This window comes from Lycium ferocissimum, chromosome 3 (genome assembly GCF_029784015.1).
Source record: "Lycium ferocissimum isolate CSIRO_LF1 chromosome 3, AGI_CSIRO_Lferr_CH_V1, whole genome shotgun sequence".
Classification (NCBI taxonomy): Eukaryota; Viridiplantae; Streptophyta; class Magnoliopsida; order Solanales; family Solanaceae; genus Lycium; species Lycium ferocissimum.
The window spans coordinates 14,775,953-14,791,874 of record NC_081344.1 but is presented as its reverse complement, the minus strand read 5'-3'; the positions used below and the strand labels follow the sequence as shown (position 1 = coordinate 14,791,874).

At 33.1% G+C, this 15,922-nt stretch overlaps 1 protein-coding gene and 1 long non-coding RNA gene across 2 annotated transcripts; both read right to left on the bottom strand.

The window, feature by feature from the left end:
* Window positions 1–3,529: 3,529 nt before the first annotated feature.
* LOC132049823 (histone acetyltransferase TAP1) lies at window positions 3,530–10,505 on the bottom strand. Its single transcript, XM_059440768.1, has 8 exons — window positions 10,351–10,505; window positions 10,166–10,251; window positions 9,214–9,274; window positions 8,519–8,702; window positions 7,458–7,557; window positions 7,217–7,317; window positions 4,032–4,125; window positions 3,530–3,904 (listed from the first exon to the last, which is right to left on the bottom strand). The coding sequence occupies exons 1-8, from the start codon at window positions 10,386–10,388 to the stop codon at window positions 3,828–3,830; spliced, it is 741 nt and encodes a 246-aa protein (XP_059296751.1). The 5' UTR covers window positions 10,389–10,505; the 3' UTR covers window positions 3,530–3,827.
* Window positions 4,522–7,208, bottom strand: LOC132049824 (uncharacterized). The gene is made up of 2 exons (XR_009413156.1): window positions 4,759–7,208; window positions 4,522–4,669 (listed from the first exon to the last, which is right to left on the bottom strand). It is a non-coding gene; the product is annotated as an uncharacterized LOC132049824 (long non-coding RNA).
* Window positions 10,506–15,922: the final 5,417 nt, after the last annotated feature.

Here is a 15,922-nt window from a genome sequence, read left to right as displayed (position 1 = left end):
AAACTCTTTCCCTGTACATTCTTGTATAGTTGTATTCTATAACACTTCGGTAGTATGATTTTATTTCAACCATTTTATTTTAATTATGTGTAACATTTTCATTTATCATTTCTTTCTCCCGAACAATGAGCCTAGATATCTAAATTATGAATTTTGCTTGTAGGGTAGTACCTACTTTTTATTTCACTAAAATGTCCCTAATTTTTTTATGCCAATACATTAAATGGAGGGACCTTTTTGTCTTTCACAAAAATCTCTCCTTTTTTTCATTCCCAGATGGGCAAAGGTGTAAATATAACTTTCAATTTTGCGATTTAGAGTAGATATACTCCTCGTTACAAAAATGGTGTATATGTAACCCTGTCATTACAAAATGATGCAAATATACCCCTGCCATTACAAAATGGTGCAAATATACCCTTTTCGCTGACGGAATTTAAAAAAAAAATCATTTATGTTATTTCTAGTTAAAAAAAATGTCACGTGACTTTAAAAAAAAAAAGTCTACCCATTTTTTTTTAATAGACATACTTTTCTAAAGCCACATAGTAATTTTTTTCTGATGGGTCGGATCTGGTTAGTTTTAAAAATGGGCAGACTTATTTTTTTTAAAGTCACAGAGATATTTTTTTAAACGAACCATACCCAACGCATCAGAAAAAAATTATCATGTGGCTTTAAAAAAATATATCTACTCAAAAAAAATGGGTAGACTTTTTTTTAAAGTCACCTGATTTTTTTTAATTAAAAAATAACCTAAATAATTTATTTAATTTTAAATCCCATTAGCAAAACGGTTATATTTGCACTATTTTATAACGTCAGGTAGGGGTGGGCATGGTACGGTATGGTACGGTATTTAAAACTTCGGTATGGTAATTTTGATTTTTAATTTCTAAAAATACTATACCATTACCGTATCAAATTAATTCGGTATGGTTGGGTATTTTAAAGTTCGATTTCGGTATTTTACGGTACGGTAAATCGGTACCCTAGTTTTTCCTACTTCGACTTATATATACTCATATCGTGAAGAATTATGACTTCCGCTACTTGAAAAACGTCTCAATTATTATTGACTAAACAGCCTACACATGTAAAAATACTCAAAGATTACACAAAAAAAGACATTTAAATCAAGATAAAGTAGTTAAAGTTCCAACGTTTAAATAAAGTTTTTTAATAATACTAGTTTATATATTTGTTAGTATTATAATACTAAGATATATGAATTGTATATGTAATTATATACTTCGGTATGATATTCGATATTTCGATATTTTCTTTATGAATTGAATACCAAACTTTTTAAAAATGCATACCAAATACCGTATCAAATACCATAATACTGAAACTGCGATATAAAAAATTTTAATATGATAATCGGTATCTACCATATCATGCCCGCCCCTAACGGCAGGGGTATATTTACATCATTTCGTATATTACTTTTATAACGAGAGTAAATCTGATCTAAATCGCAAGGTTGAGGAGTATATTTGCGCCTTTGGCCCAGATGGAACCCAGCTCAAACATGTTCTATTGCCTCCATCTATGTCAATCTCTTATTTTTCCACCTCCATCTCTGTCTATCTATCTCTTTGTTTCTTTTTCTTTTTCTCGTAATGAAGTTTCTAATCTTTTTAAGCATGTAAAACCAGCAACCAAAAGCTATATCAAATCTAGCCCATTTGATCGTTATATTTGAAAATGTAAACCCAGTAATTGAGAGCTAAATCAAATCTGACCAATAAGTTATAAAGAAAAAATGTAAACCCAACAATCAAAATCTAAACTAAATTTAACCTATTTCCTTGTTATAATCTGAAAATTTAAACACAACAATCTCTTTAAGCTAAATTTAAAAGTGGGTTCTATTTAAACTATTCTTTGCCATGTGAAATTACAGCAACTTAGTTAATTTATGTCCTCTTTAAGTAACCCATTCACAATCCCCTAATTTATGGAGACCCATTTACAAATTAATGCACCAAGAATTAGATATAATGATTGTTGAGCAAAACAAAATGTAATTTTTAAAGAGAAGGAGAAGAAATTGAAAGCTTTTTGCAAGAGGGAGATGAAAAAAAAGGAAAATTCAACATAGAGATTAGTGAGACGGCAGACAGAGAAATGAGGAAGGAGAAGTAAGGTTAACTTTTTGGCTAAAAGACGAAAAAGCCTTTCTCATTCACGAGGACTTAGAATAAAATTAAGGGCATTTTAGGAAAATAAAAAGTCAGTATATTCCTATCATACAACTTTTAGCAAAACCCCTAATTTACTGGGATACATTTTACTTTTTATTTTGTTTAAAAAAGAATGATATTTTTTTATATTTAAAAATAATTTAATTAAAAAATTTGTCTTAGTGAAATGATTTACAGCCACATAAATATTTATGACTATTTTAAATCACAAGTTTAAAAAAAAAAAAAAAATTCAAACTTCGTGACTAATCAAACTATATCACATAAATTGAGACCTATCTACTGCGATCTCAACTTCACTCTTCGTACACTGACTAAACTTGCAATGCATACGATCAATCTTTACCTCCATATTGCTTCTCCATAGCTCCAACTTTTGGTTGGCACCTTGAGGGGTCGTTTGGTGCATGATATAAGCTGGAATATTCCAGCACTAATTTTTTATATCATATTTGATAGAAGGTATAAATTTATCTTATACATTGTACTACATAAAGTATAAAATGCATCCCAACTTAAAAGATGGGATATCCTTCTTATCCCAATAATCCCAAGAGATGGAATAAATTAGTTTCAAAATTATAATTCTAAAATAATTTTGGCTAAGTACCAAACACCCTTGAGTGTAGCACGTCAGCAGACAGCGCATCATATACCATGGGACCTCATCCTGTATTACAGTAATGTAATATATTCTTACACCATTTTAATATAATAATATAAATCAAATTAGGAAATTAAACTTCATATTCATTCAAATAAATTGCGTACACTCGGTAGCTCATTGCCTGTAGATTGGGCACTTTAAACAGAACTAGTTATAAACTTTTCAATCTAAAACCATGATAAATACTGTTAATTTAGAAAGATTTCTCAGAATGGAACATGCACGGCAAACCACCTCAGGCAGAAAGACAAGCCATATACTGATATACAGCTTATTATTTTCTGATGAATTTGTGCGTGCATTTGATGACAAAGAGCCTTTTTTTAATTTTTGATTATACATCATTTAACACCATGTCAGTCGAAGATATAAAGATGGAAAGTAAAAAGACTAATTTAGAACCATGGAGAGCAGCAAATTATTGAAAGTAGTCAGCCAAGGCATATAGATGTATATTTGCCAAGGTTGCCCAAGGATACACCCCCTCTTGACTTCATTGAGTACAAGTTGTACTGTACAACAATAATGAATGTCACAGTTATATGACGAAGAAATTGTTGTCAAAAAAAAAAGGCCAAAATTGTCAAGGTCATTTAAAAGATGGCTAATAATGAGTTTGAAGATGAAGACTATAAGATAATTGAGAAGGCAATTATAATGAGAACAAGATTCTTATTAAAAATTAATGATACATTTCAATCTGAAGAAATGTCTAATAAATTACCAGAGACCTAGTCCTTGTGCATACCGTAATCCTCCAACAAGAATACAGCATGAATCTCAAGCTATATTAGCAAATATGTCATTATAATGTACATTACAATATGGCCAAAAAGCTCATAAGCTTCAAAAGAACATGTCATTTCAGAATCCAACAGCCACAATCTTGCACTCGGATGAATTTGTACAGAGCAAGAGGCCAAAACTGATGGTCCAAAAATACATGCCTACTACATAGGGTACCAAAACATTCCCTTAATACCCTCTGGATCAGGTTCAAAACCTAGATTCCTATAGAATTCCACAACTGCAAGAGAAGAAAAGTGAAACTTCAGAAGCCTATTTAAGGTGAAATAACAAGCTTTTCAACAAGTACTAGTCAATATGTTTCAACATCAAAGAAATCTTTACAGGTCTGAGACCCTGATTGGTACCTTTACTATCTGCAAACAGTGAAATATTTCCAATGTCCCTTTGGAGAAGGGTCTTTATCAGTTTCTCAATAAGAACTTTTCCAAGTCCTTGTCCCTTTGAATGTCAACAAAACCATCAAATGAATTATGTTAGTTCACAATATCATCAAAAAATAAGATGAATATCAAGAAAACCATTACTAATAGTTCCACATAAATTTGAAATAAGATGCATTTAATATACAGACAAAAGAGGATAATGGTTATCAAGTAGAATTACAGTCCTTTCCTCTTCAACATATATAAGCATTTCCTGAGAAGTCCTTTTAAGTTCAAAATGCAAATGTAACTCAATTGCGCTTAGCCAGATAACACCTCAGTATCCTCGCAACACGTCATCTTTTATCTTCACTATTTTCTTTTAAAACAAAAAACAAAAAACAAAATCCAAATGCATCTCCTTTCCTTCTCTCTCCTCCCCTTCCCCCCCCCCCCCCCCCACCCAACAACATTTATTTATTTTTTTATTATTTTTTTGGGAGAATGGTAACAGTAAAAGAATTGTTGTTTCTTCGTATTTTTTTGACTGGCCCACATTCCCTTCTCATCTTTTATCTTCATTATTTTCTTTAGAAAAAAAAAAATTCCAAATGCATCTCCTTTCCTTCTTCCTAATTTTTGACTGGCCCGCATTCCCTTCCCCTCCCTCCAGCCTGGAAACCACCATTTAACATTAACATGCCTGCACAAAGGTGGAAAGGACCAAGGTAACTAGGGAAAGAACTCAGACATAGTGAGGGAATACCTTCAGTTTCAACAGTTGGACCCTATCACCTAGTGGAATTAGGACCAGGCTTCTCTTTTTTTTTTCTTTTTCTTTGCTGTTATGTTTTTTATTTTGGTGCAGGGTGGATGAAATGGAGACTCGTTTCTAGAGTGTTGTGCGATAAGAAGGTGACACCAAAACTTAAAGCCAAGTTCTACAAAGTGGTGGTTTGACCAACTTTGTTGTATGGGACGGAGTGTTGGCCAGTCAAGAACTCTCACGTTCAGAAGATGAAAGTAAATGAGAAGCTGCAATGGATGTGTGCGCACACTAGGTGAGATAGGATTAGGAATGAAGATATCAGGGACAAGGTGGGAGTGGCCTCGGTGGAGGACAAGACGCGGGAAGCGAGACTGAGATGGTTTAGGCATGTGAAGAGGAGAGACACCGATGCCCAAATGCAGAGGTGTGAAAGTTTGGCTATGAACGGTTTCAAGAGAGGTAGAGGTAGGCCGAAGAAGTATTGGAGAGTGGTGATCGACAAAGACATGGCGCGATTCCGCCATCGAGGACGTAACCTTAGATAAGAGGTTATGGAGGACTCATACTAGGGTAGAAAGTTAGTAGGTAGTTCCACTTATCCTCTTGTACTAGTAATCACAGTTTTGCTCTTTAGTTTCTTGTCCTCTGATTTGTGCTGCGATCTGTTGTTTCTTGTACTTCGATTATCTTATTTATCTGTGGTAGCTCCTTTTTTCGGACTGCTTTATCGTGGCTTTTGCGCTTTTGTTATTTTTATTTTCATACTGCTTTGAATTGTTTGTCCTTATCTGACCTTTTTGCCATGCTTTCTCTTGAGCCGAGGATCTTTCGGAAATAGCCTTCCTACACTCCAAGGTAGGGGTAAGGTCAACGTACAATTTACCCTCCCCAAACCCCACATTGTGGGATTTCACTGGGTATGTTGTTGTTGTTGTCTTTTTCTTTGCTGTTATATTCTTTTTTAGTTCTCTTTAAATCAAAATCTTCTTTTTTAGTTCTCTTTAAATCAAAATCACTATATCTACGTACCTTATGAGCGTGATTGGCACACATTTTGGCCATATCAAACATATTGTCTCCACATAAGCATGGCCAACAATTAGAGGCGCTTATTAGTTTTGTCATTTTGTCAAGTTGATGTGTTTAAGAGAGAAAAAAGAGAGTTGGAGCCGGCTTTAGCGGGGACAAGTACATATGCTATTTTAGGCTAACAAACAATATACATGATTAGGTCCCATGATGTTATCTGCAAACCAAATTGTGTTAATTGGCAACTAGTGAAGGTTCCAATCAAAAGCTTGAACTATAGAGAAGCATTCTAAAGAGTAAGGGTTTTAAGATAAGTAGAAGACTGAATATATGCCCCGCAAGCTTAGCCAGAATAAGAAGAGAGAAGTAAGACAAGATCAGACTCAAGTGTTGTACCAAAGTACATGCAAATTGCAATTGAGATACCTAAACTTGATGTTCCAGAAAATGGTTATAATAGATAAAGACTTACAGATAGAGCCAAAATAGCATGATTGAAATGGAGAAGTGCCACTAGAATGTTATGAAATAGGAGGTAACTTACCAAAGTGAAAAACAAGTCGTATAGAACAATGATAAGACCAACCATGTTATATAGGAGCGAATTTGGACCTCTAAGGTCCAACATATTCACAAGATTAGCATGGCAGATGTGAATATAAGATGGATATGAAACCATACAAGAGTAAAAATGATTACGTTCAACAGTAAGTGCAAGAAGCATTCATAGATGATAAAACGAGAGGAGGTCATTTGAGATGGTATTGGCATGTCATATATCGACCTCCAAATGCATCGGTTTGTACGTGTAAAACCATGGTAATGAAGGTGTTAAAAGTAAGTGATCTAAAATCACATAGAAAGAAGTTGTTTCGAAAGACGTATAATCTCTTGGAATTTATACAGACTTTGAGCAAAATAAGGCTCAATGGAAGAAAAATGTCCACATAGGCAATACTAACTAGTTGTCATTTAGTCTTGTTAGAAATTAAAGAGAGCCTCTATTGCTAGAGAACTTAAATCTTCAAATATTGGACTGGCACGAGTTTAAATGGAGTAACATGGTCAGTGAAGATTGGGATTGAGCATAGTAGTTGAACTGCAGATGTAGGAATATGAAGATTTAAGGTTGACAATTTAGACCAGTAAAAAAATCAGAAATTAGTAACTATGCGCATACGAAAATATGTATCTTAATTGTTGCTCCTCCTAATCACTCACATCATTAAGAAAATAAAAAATTGTGTTACTACTATGAAAAGTTTCAAAAAAGGAACTATCCTGACTGGTACACGTTAATGACCAGTAGCCTGTACATAAATATCTCAACAGCACGAATAAATGTATTTAAGGCGCATAGAACAAATACCTGATATGAAGGATCAACAAGAACATCCCAAATTGTTGCATTGAAAGCATGATCTGATGTTGCACGAGCCATTCCTATCAGCTTCTTTTCTCCATTCCCCTCTGCCAAGTAACTTGTCCAAGTAGACTAAGGTTCTTATCACTTACTTTTAAAACTCATTTGCAAAGATATTAAGATAATTGGGTATAATAACAGAAGAAAAACATATAAATCCCACTATAAAGTTGTTCCACCTACATACCTTCTCCTGATGAGAATTTCCTGGAATGCAAAGTTGCAACTATATAGCTATTTTTCAGAGCTGCAGCTAGCTTAGACAGTGGCCTTCGAGGCCAACCAACCTGTCAAACCCATCACATACTATAACAACATAAGTTTAGTTTTACAAACATCTAAGAAGAGATTATTTGCAGATGCATTAGTAGGAACTTGAAAACACACAACTTTCCAGAATTTAAGAAGTGCTGGGTCCTACTAAACAAAAATTGCTTCAACCAAATTAAACATCCACAATGAAGGATTACTCTTTTTGAACTTTGATTTGCATTTTGTTATCCTTAACATAGCTACTCAACTTCTTTCTTAATTGAAGTCCCGAAAGTGCCCATATAACCTTAAGATGATCCAATTTTTTTCTCGAAATGGAGCATTGTGATAGGCCATTCCAATAAATGGGTTGTCAGTTTTTACTAGACATAAATGGTGAAAACACGTTCGGGGTAGCACACCTTCACTGTTATTTGACGTCTAAGAACTACCAGTCTGCTAAGTCGATTTAAAAGGAAGGCGCGTAGGAAAAAGACAACTGCCTTCAGTGAACTTTTTAAAAATCGAAAAGGGGGCATTATTTAAGAGGCGCCTCCTAGTGAAGTTTAAAAAGCCGTGAAAGGCGCATTTCTGTACAGCACCTTCAGACCTACATTCTTTCTGCACCTGTTGGACTGCTCATCAGCCTTTTGCAGGCCCTGATGGCTCGCCTCTGGCCAGTCTGCTAGACAAGTAACAAGTACTCACACATTTCTTTCATTCCACTAAGGACAAAATCACGGTTGCTATTGTTCCTAGCAGCATGAAAATTTTCAAGTCAACCCCTGGAAGGGGTGAAGAGTACACAAGAAGCTGAAGACGATGAACTTCATAATAGTAATATTTTGCATTATATCAAGTTGCATATTGGAACTTCACATCTATATGCACCAAATCATCACTGCTTTTCACATGAAACGTATGTTGTCTAAACCCCTGAAAAGAAAGCACCAAATTTTCACCCCAGTGCAAATGGTTTTTGACAAATGTAATCACCTTATCGCATAAAGCTTGGAGATCATACACATCAACATCTCCGCCAGAAGAGAATATAATCTGTTCAACTGTTCCATCAGGTTGAGCCTTTTCAACAAGAACAAATTCCTCAGGCAAAGGCTCTTCTTCTTCTTCTTCACTGGATGGTGTTTCTATAACCTGTGTTGTGTTATTCTTGACAAACCTGCACCGTGGAGCATCACAAGGCTATTTATTTAAGTTTTATAAGTCGAAGCTACATATTCTATTATAACTCCAAGACAATCTATTGAATGTTATTAAGAAAACTAATACACACTCCACATGAAACATCCTGGAGACAGCTATATAAGCATTGTCATCAATAGTTTGACGTTGGAAAGTACTTATGAAAGTGAACCTATCCCACCACATTGCATTTACTTCATGTATAAGAGAACCTATCAACCTGTCAACTATTACAAAGAGAACCTCCTAAATATACATCTTATATCCATCGGAGAAATTGCTCCACCTTTCTATCACCAGGGATGTTTAACAATAAAATGATAAAACCATATCATTGGCCAGGATTTCCAATAATGATTTCTAGCGAGGTTGATGAGAAAGAGAGAAATAAACTTTAAGGAGCTAGTAAGTTGGTAGCAAACATCGCAAAATATAAGCTTTAGTGCACTTTTTGTCAAATGGGAAGCTTGCTAAGCAATTTCAAGTACCCGGATCTGATGGATTCCCAGAAGCCAGCCTTCAAATTAGAAGCCTTTGGTTGTCTCTTAACTGCAAATGTGAGAGTAAATGTAACTTTTGTATTAGGGGACAAATTATTGAAATCCAATAACGAAAATAACCATTATGGCTTTGCTGTCTGCTCGTTATTGGTGTTTCCTTGTATTTCATTTTTATGCAAGTCGATCACCATGAGGTTCCTACTATGTCAACTAGACAGAAGAATCAGAAGGAGATGAATTAAGTCTTGACTCGGAGTCTCGGACTCAGGAACCAAGTTGGAGAGGAAACAGTAAGAAACATCGAAAAACATGATAGAACAGTGGAAAAGAAGCAGGCTTTATTTCCAAAAGTGAACATTAAAATTAACTAGTTGCACCAAAGTTGACTGCTTTGAACTGCCAAGAAAATCATATTTTCACAAATGAAACTAAATAAACTAAAAAAAAGCTACCTTTAACGAAACCCAAATTAGGCTTGACAATTTAGCAACTTCCTAAATATGAGGTTGCATATACCATAACTAATCACCTATTACTCATCAAAGCTTTCCACACAAAAATAGAGACTTACAAATCAAGAATTGACAAAATGGAACATTAAAATTAACTAGTTGCACCAAAGTTGATTCCTTTGAAGTGCTCAAGAAAAGCATATATTTCACAAATGAACCTAAATAAAATAGAAAAAGCTACCTTCAGTTACAAAACCCAAAATAGGCTTAACAATTTAGTAACTTCCTAAACATGAAGCTTCACAATAATCTTGCACAAACCATAACCAATCATTAAAGCTTTTCACACAAAGACAGAGACTTACAAATCAAGAATTGACAAAATGGAACATCAAAATTAACAAGTTACACCAAAGTTGACTGCTTTGAAATGCCAAGAAAATCATATTTTCACAAATAAAACTAAATAACTTAAAAAAGAAAACTACCTTTAACAAAACCCAACTTAGTCTTGGGAAATGGCAACTGATTTGAAGCTTGACAACAGCAACAATTAAGAGAAACAATAGTTGACCTGCAATACATCAAAAAGAAAACATGAAAGTTATATTTAAACAACAAATATTTTTTTTTAAAAGGATAGAAAAGTGTGTAGATATTGGGAAAGACTGACCAGTGAGTGGATACTAAGTGAAGAGTTTGCATTTGCATACTATCTTTCAATGGATTTTTGTGTAAAAGATAATTCTTGAATAATATGAACGGTTTGCTTCCTTTGCGCTTTTATGTTCCAAAACCACCACGCTTTTATTGATACTTTGCTTTATTTATTTGTATTTAATTATCTAAGGGCAAACAAAAGAAATTTCTAGTGCTTCTAGTTCTTCCTTAAAAATTAAACTTTTTCTTTCACATGCGGTCTAGTATCCACATTGAAATCTGATTATATTAGAATTCGCATAGCTTGAATTTAAAATCTCTCTTTAATAGCGGAACAGCCCCATCACCTTACCTACCCGATCGTGTGCCCGATAATTGTTTAAAAAAATATTAATATCAAACAAATATTCTAAAAGAGGTAGAAACAGGTTATTATTGATGTATTATATATTATCTTTTATTAAAATTAATATCAAATGAAAAGGGGAAATTTTATTTTCGGGGTTAACAATTCTCTTTCCTTACCAAAAAAACATTTCTCTTTCTTGTACTTTGGGTGAGTGTCTTCTCGAAAACGCTTACACACATTATTAAGGGAGATATGTTATAAAGTGAGAGCAAAACAAGAAATTAGACAATGTAAATAAAAAGATACAAGAGATGAGAATATAAAGATTTTCTATACTCTTTTAAGTGTGTACAATAATACAGAGAGGGTTACAATCACAATGGCAAGGAGTAGTGAAAAATTATCTATATCATAGAGAAGATTAATGGGAGTTATTTCTTTAAGAGTTATGGTATTCACCATGTGCACTAATATTTCATAACACGATATAGCTAAATAACCTTTTCTTTATTTGGGGGCTAGTACCAACTAATAAGAGTAAAATGATTATGCGATAAAATAATGAAAATTAGATAGATAAATATATTAAATTTCGAGATCATCATTATGGTTCTGTTCTATAATTTCTTTTGCTTTTTTTTTTTTTTTTTTTGGGTTGGGTTGGGGGGCGGGGGCGGGGGAGGGTTTATGACTGAAATATCAAAAGATTTTAGACAAATAAAAATAAATTTCTTGAAATACCACTCTTACCACCAAATTAATCCCTCTTGCCATTGGATAATCTCTCTGCTAATTCTACTGCTTCAACTTCTCTAGAAAATTGGTTTTAGTTTATCTATCTATTTTACACTTTATTCAGTTATCATCACAGTAGTATTTTAGGGACTTTAGAGTACAAACAAGTCAAATTAATCCTTGATGTTTATTACCATCTAATACCACTAGCAGTTTGTATCTTGTTATTCTGTATCTTGATATTTTGCTTTCTTTTTTTTTTCTAACGTTACTGTGCCAAGTACCTTTTCTGAGCCGAGGATCTACCGGAAAGAGTCCAGAACCAAAATACCACTAAAAAAAAGGGTTTGAACCAAAATACCAAAAAAAAAAAAAATGTGACAAAAGTAATACTGCGTTAAAGGACTTAATCGTAACAGCGCAAAGTTAAGTCTTTTAACTTTGAGAAAATGCGCATTATAGAACCTAGTAAAAAAAAAATCTATAGCGCAATATTTTACTGCGTTATAGAAACAGTAAAAAAAAATATAAAAAAAATTGGTCAACTTTTTTTTTTTTTGCAACACTTGTTTTTTTCACACTTTGACCAACGATTAGTCGTGTGTCAAGACTCCGAAACGTCAATATTTTATATAGAACCTGATATTTTTTTCTGAGTACAGTAATATAGGCTCAATACATCAAGGGTACGTAAACGTTCGGATTGTCATTTTAGGGCGGTGAAAAGGTACCCGAAGTAAGTTTTGTTTGAAAACTTTAGGTTTAAGTGTTCTATATACATAGACGTCCATTTTTTTTTTGAAGATTTATTGTCATTAGCTTAAATTTTTTTATTTTTAGGGTTTAGATTTAAGTTTATTATTTTTTAAAGCGTAATTTTATTTCGAATATATGTGATTTTTTGCGTTCGGACGTCCGATTTACGCCTTCTTCTTTTTTGCAACATATTCGAAATAAAGTTACGCATTAAAAAATAACACACTTAAGAAACACTTAGTGTTTTGTCCATAAAAAGATCGCAACATCTTTTTTTAATAAATCTTTTTTTTTTTTTTTTGCAACACTTAGTGTTTTTTTTCATATGTTGACCAACGATTAGTCGTGTGTCAAGACTCCGAAATATCAATATTTTATATAGAACCTCATATTTTTTCTGCGTACTATAATGTAGGCTCAATACATCAAGGATACGTAAACGTTCGGATCGTCGTTTTAGGGGTTGAAAAGGTACCCGAAGTAAGTTTTGATTGGAAACTTTAGGTTTAAGTGTTTTATTTTTTAAGGTTTTGATTTAAGCGTGTTATTTTTTAATCAAGACATAACTTTATTTTGAATATAATCTAATTCAATTAGATAAAAACATATTTAAAAAATACAGGGAGAAAAGTTAGTTGTAAAGTGGTCAAACTTTAGATGGTCGTAACTTTTCGCTCAGATGTCCGTTTTACGCGATTTTTTTTATTATGCGTATTTTTTTGAGATCTATTTGGACAAACCGTCATAAGACTGTTTGGCCGAGTTGATTTAAAAAAAAAAATACCTATTATCCTATTCAATTTTAATTTTCCCCCAAATTGGTGTAAAGTTTTTAGTTTTCTTTACTTATAATATGATGATACGCAATAGATTTCAACATAAAAATCCCCGGGCAATGTAGCTGTGAATGTCAATTTCACTTTTGTGGTTTCAATTTTTGAAAATAAAGCTGACTAATTTTCTCGACATATGAAGTTGACTAAAATAACCTTATAAAAATAGAACACTTAAATCTAAAGTTTTCAAACAAAACTTACTTCGGACACCTTTTTAACGCCTAAAATGACGATCCGAACGTTTACGTATCCTTGATGTATCGAGCCTATATGATTGTATGCAGAAAAAAATCGTGTTCTATATAAAATATTGACGTTTCGAGTCTTGACACACGACTAATCGTTGGTCAAAATATGAAAAAAACACTCAGTGTTGCAAAAAAAAGTTGACCAAATTTTTTTTAGTTTCTATAACGCAAAGAAAACGCGTTATAGAAAAAAATTATCGGGTTCTATAATGTAGTATTTTCTTGCGTTAAAGGACTTAATCGGCTGTTAGGATTTAAGTCCTTTAACGCGCAAACAATACTGCGTTAAAAGTACTTTTGTCACAGTTTTTTTTTTTGGGTATTTTGGTTCAAACCCTCTTTTTTAAGAGTATTTTGGTTCTAGACTCCTACCGGAAACAACCTCCCTACCCCACAAAGATAGGGGTGAGGTATGCGTACATCCTACCCTCTCTAGACCCACTTGTGGGATCATATGGGGTTTGTTGTTGTTGTATTCGGTATTCTGATATAAAATTTGGGAGTAAATATATTTGATATTTGATTGAGTATATTAGTTAAATTCGGAATAAATTTTAAATTGAATCCCACTTTACCCCCCTAACATTTAAGGGTTGAGAAACGACACTCCCCTCACATATTGAATAGAAACGACACTCCCCTCACATATTGAATGGGAATAATAACCCCCCTATCCAATATTTTTCGGTGAGAATAAGTAATTAATTCCAAAAAAAAAAAAAGTCACTAAACTAGCCATTGAAAAACGAGATTTAATCTTTGTTAAATCTTACCTATATTTTTCTCTATATGTCCAAGTTTTGAATTTCGTCTATATATATAGATATATCAACAATTAAAATTAAAACACAAAATTTGGTGGATTGGAAACAAAGAGAAGATAATTTAATTGCTTATGTAAAATAGTGCTAATAGTAATTATAATTTATCAGTATATCTTACGACAAGTAACAAGAGAAAGTATCTATTTATATTTTGGACGAATTCAGAATCATGACTAATATCATATATGATATTTGTTTGATTAAATGTCAGATACTAAATGGAAAAAAAATAGTTAAATTATCATAATAAGAAAAACTGAATTGGAAAAGGGTTAAAGAAATGTATATATTCATTATTAATTAAATCTAAAGAACAACTCAAATAATATTTAAAAAGATTAATTTGTTTCCTTTAATTTCACAGAAATATCGTTAATTTGAGTGTATTATATCGAAAAATTAGATGATACTTGACATTTTGTTAAAACAATATGATATAATGTACTCAAACAAGCGACATCACAATTCAACATCATTAGTGTCTTTTAATATCGTCTGTGTCTCGCGCGGGCACTAATCTTTGGACTGTATAATAATTAAGATCTTGACCCTCTTGTCCCAAAAAAAAAAAAAAACGAATGACACATAACCAGTGTTTTAAAAGGCGGGAGCATAAGGCAGGGCGTTTTACGTCTACCTCAGCGAGGCATAAACCCCGAGGCACGGGGCGTAAGCCTCATGGACTTTAATTTTTAGTATTTCATCAAAGGTTATAATTATAATAAATACTTTTAAATAGGTAAAATAGCGTAAAAATTTGAAGAAAACTATAAATATATGCTCCATCCCCACAAAAAAACTAATCAGAACAATCTATTATATGCTACTTACAAGCACATTCGATCGTCGTTACTTTTTTTGAGATAGTACAAGACAAGATAAATAATTGGAAAAGAGTATATATTAGGCATTCTAGCAATAAAAAAAGGTCGTGACTTTTAAATTTAATGTTTCGGTTCCTTTTTAAAATATTTGAGTAATTACTAGTTGACTTTTGAGAATTTGGGCATTATATTGAGGACTTATTTAACAAATTTTGTTTTAATTTGAAGAAGTTTTATGGGCTTGCGCCCCAACACGCCCCAACAAAAAAACTTCGCCCCAAACTCCCAGACGTACGCCCCGAATTGCTGGGCGTACGCCTTTTGAGACTTTCGCCTCGAACCATCACCCCGGGGCATTTTTGATACTCCCCGCCCCGAGGCTTGCCCCGAAAACGCCTTTTAAAACACTGCACATAACTTGAAATTTATTAACAGATTTTTTCAAGTAGTTGTTATACATTATTATCAACGGAATAGGTGAATTGGACAATAATAAGAGATATATATTTTTGTATTTAATTCTAGAAAGAAAAAGAAAAAGATCTTTATTAAAAATAAAACATTCTCACCTTAAAATATTGGATTTTGGGTGGGGGGGGGGGGGGGGTTATCGTTCCCATTCAATATATGAGGGAGGTATCGTTTCCCAATCCTTAAATGTTAAAGGGATAAAGTGAGATTCTATGTGACAATCATGGAATTATCTATCCATATAAAAAGTTATAATCTCAGGATAACCTGATTTTGAAAAGGACTCCTAATTTATTAATGGTGCTCATAACCTGATTTTGAAAAGGACTCCTAATTTATTAATGGTGCTCACTACTCATTGCTAAGATGAGTATAGAAATTGTGGTTACATATTTTTTTATGAGCGTGAATTAGAAGAGTAAGATTCTCGAATTGTCATTATTCTTGTCAGTTGTCACCTACACTATCTCTTTAACATAAAGATAAGTGAAAGAAGAAATAAAATGGAGGGGGTAAAATGAGTTATGCGATGAGGTAACATG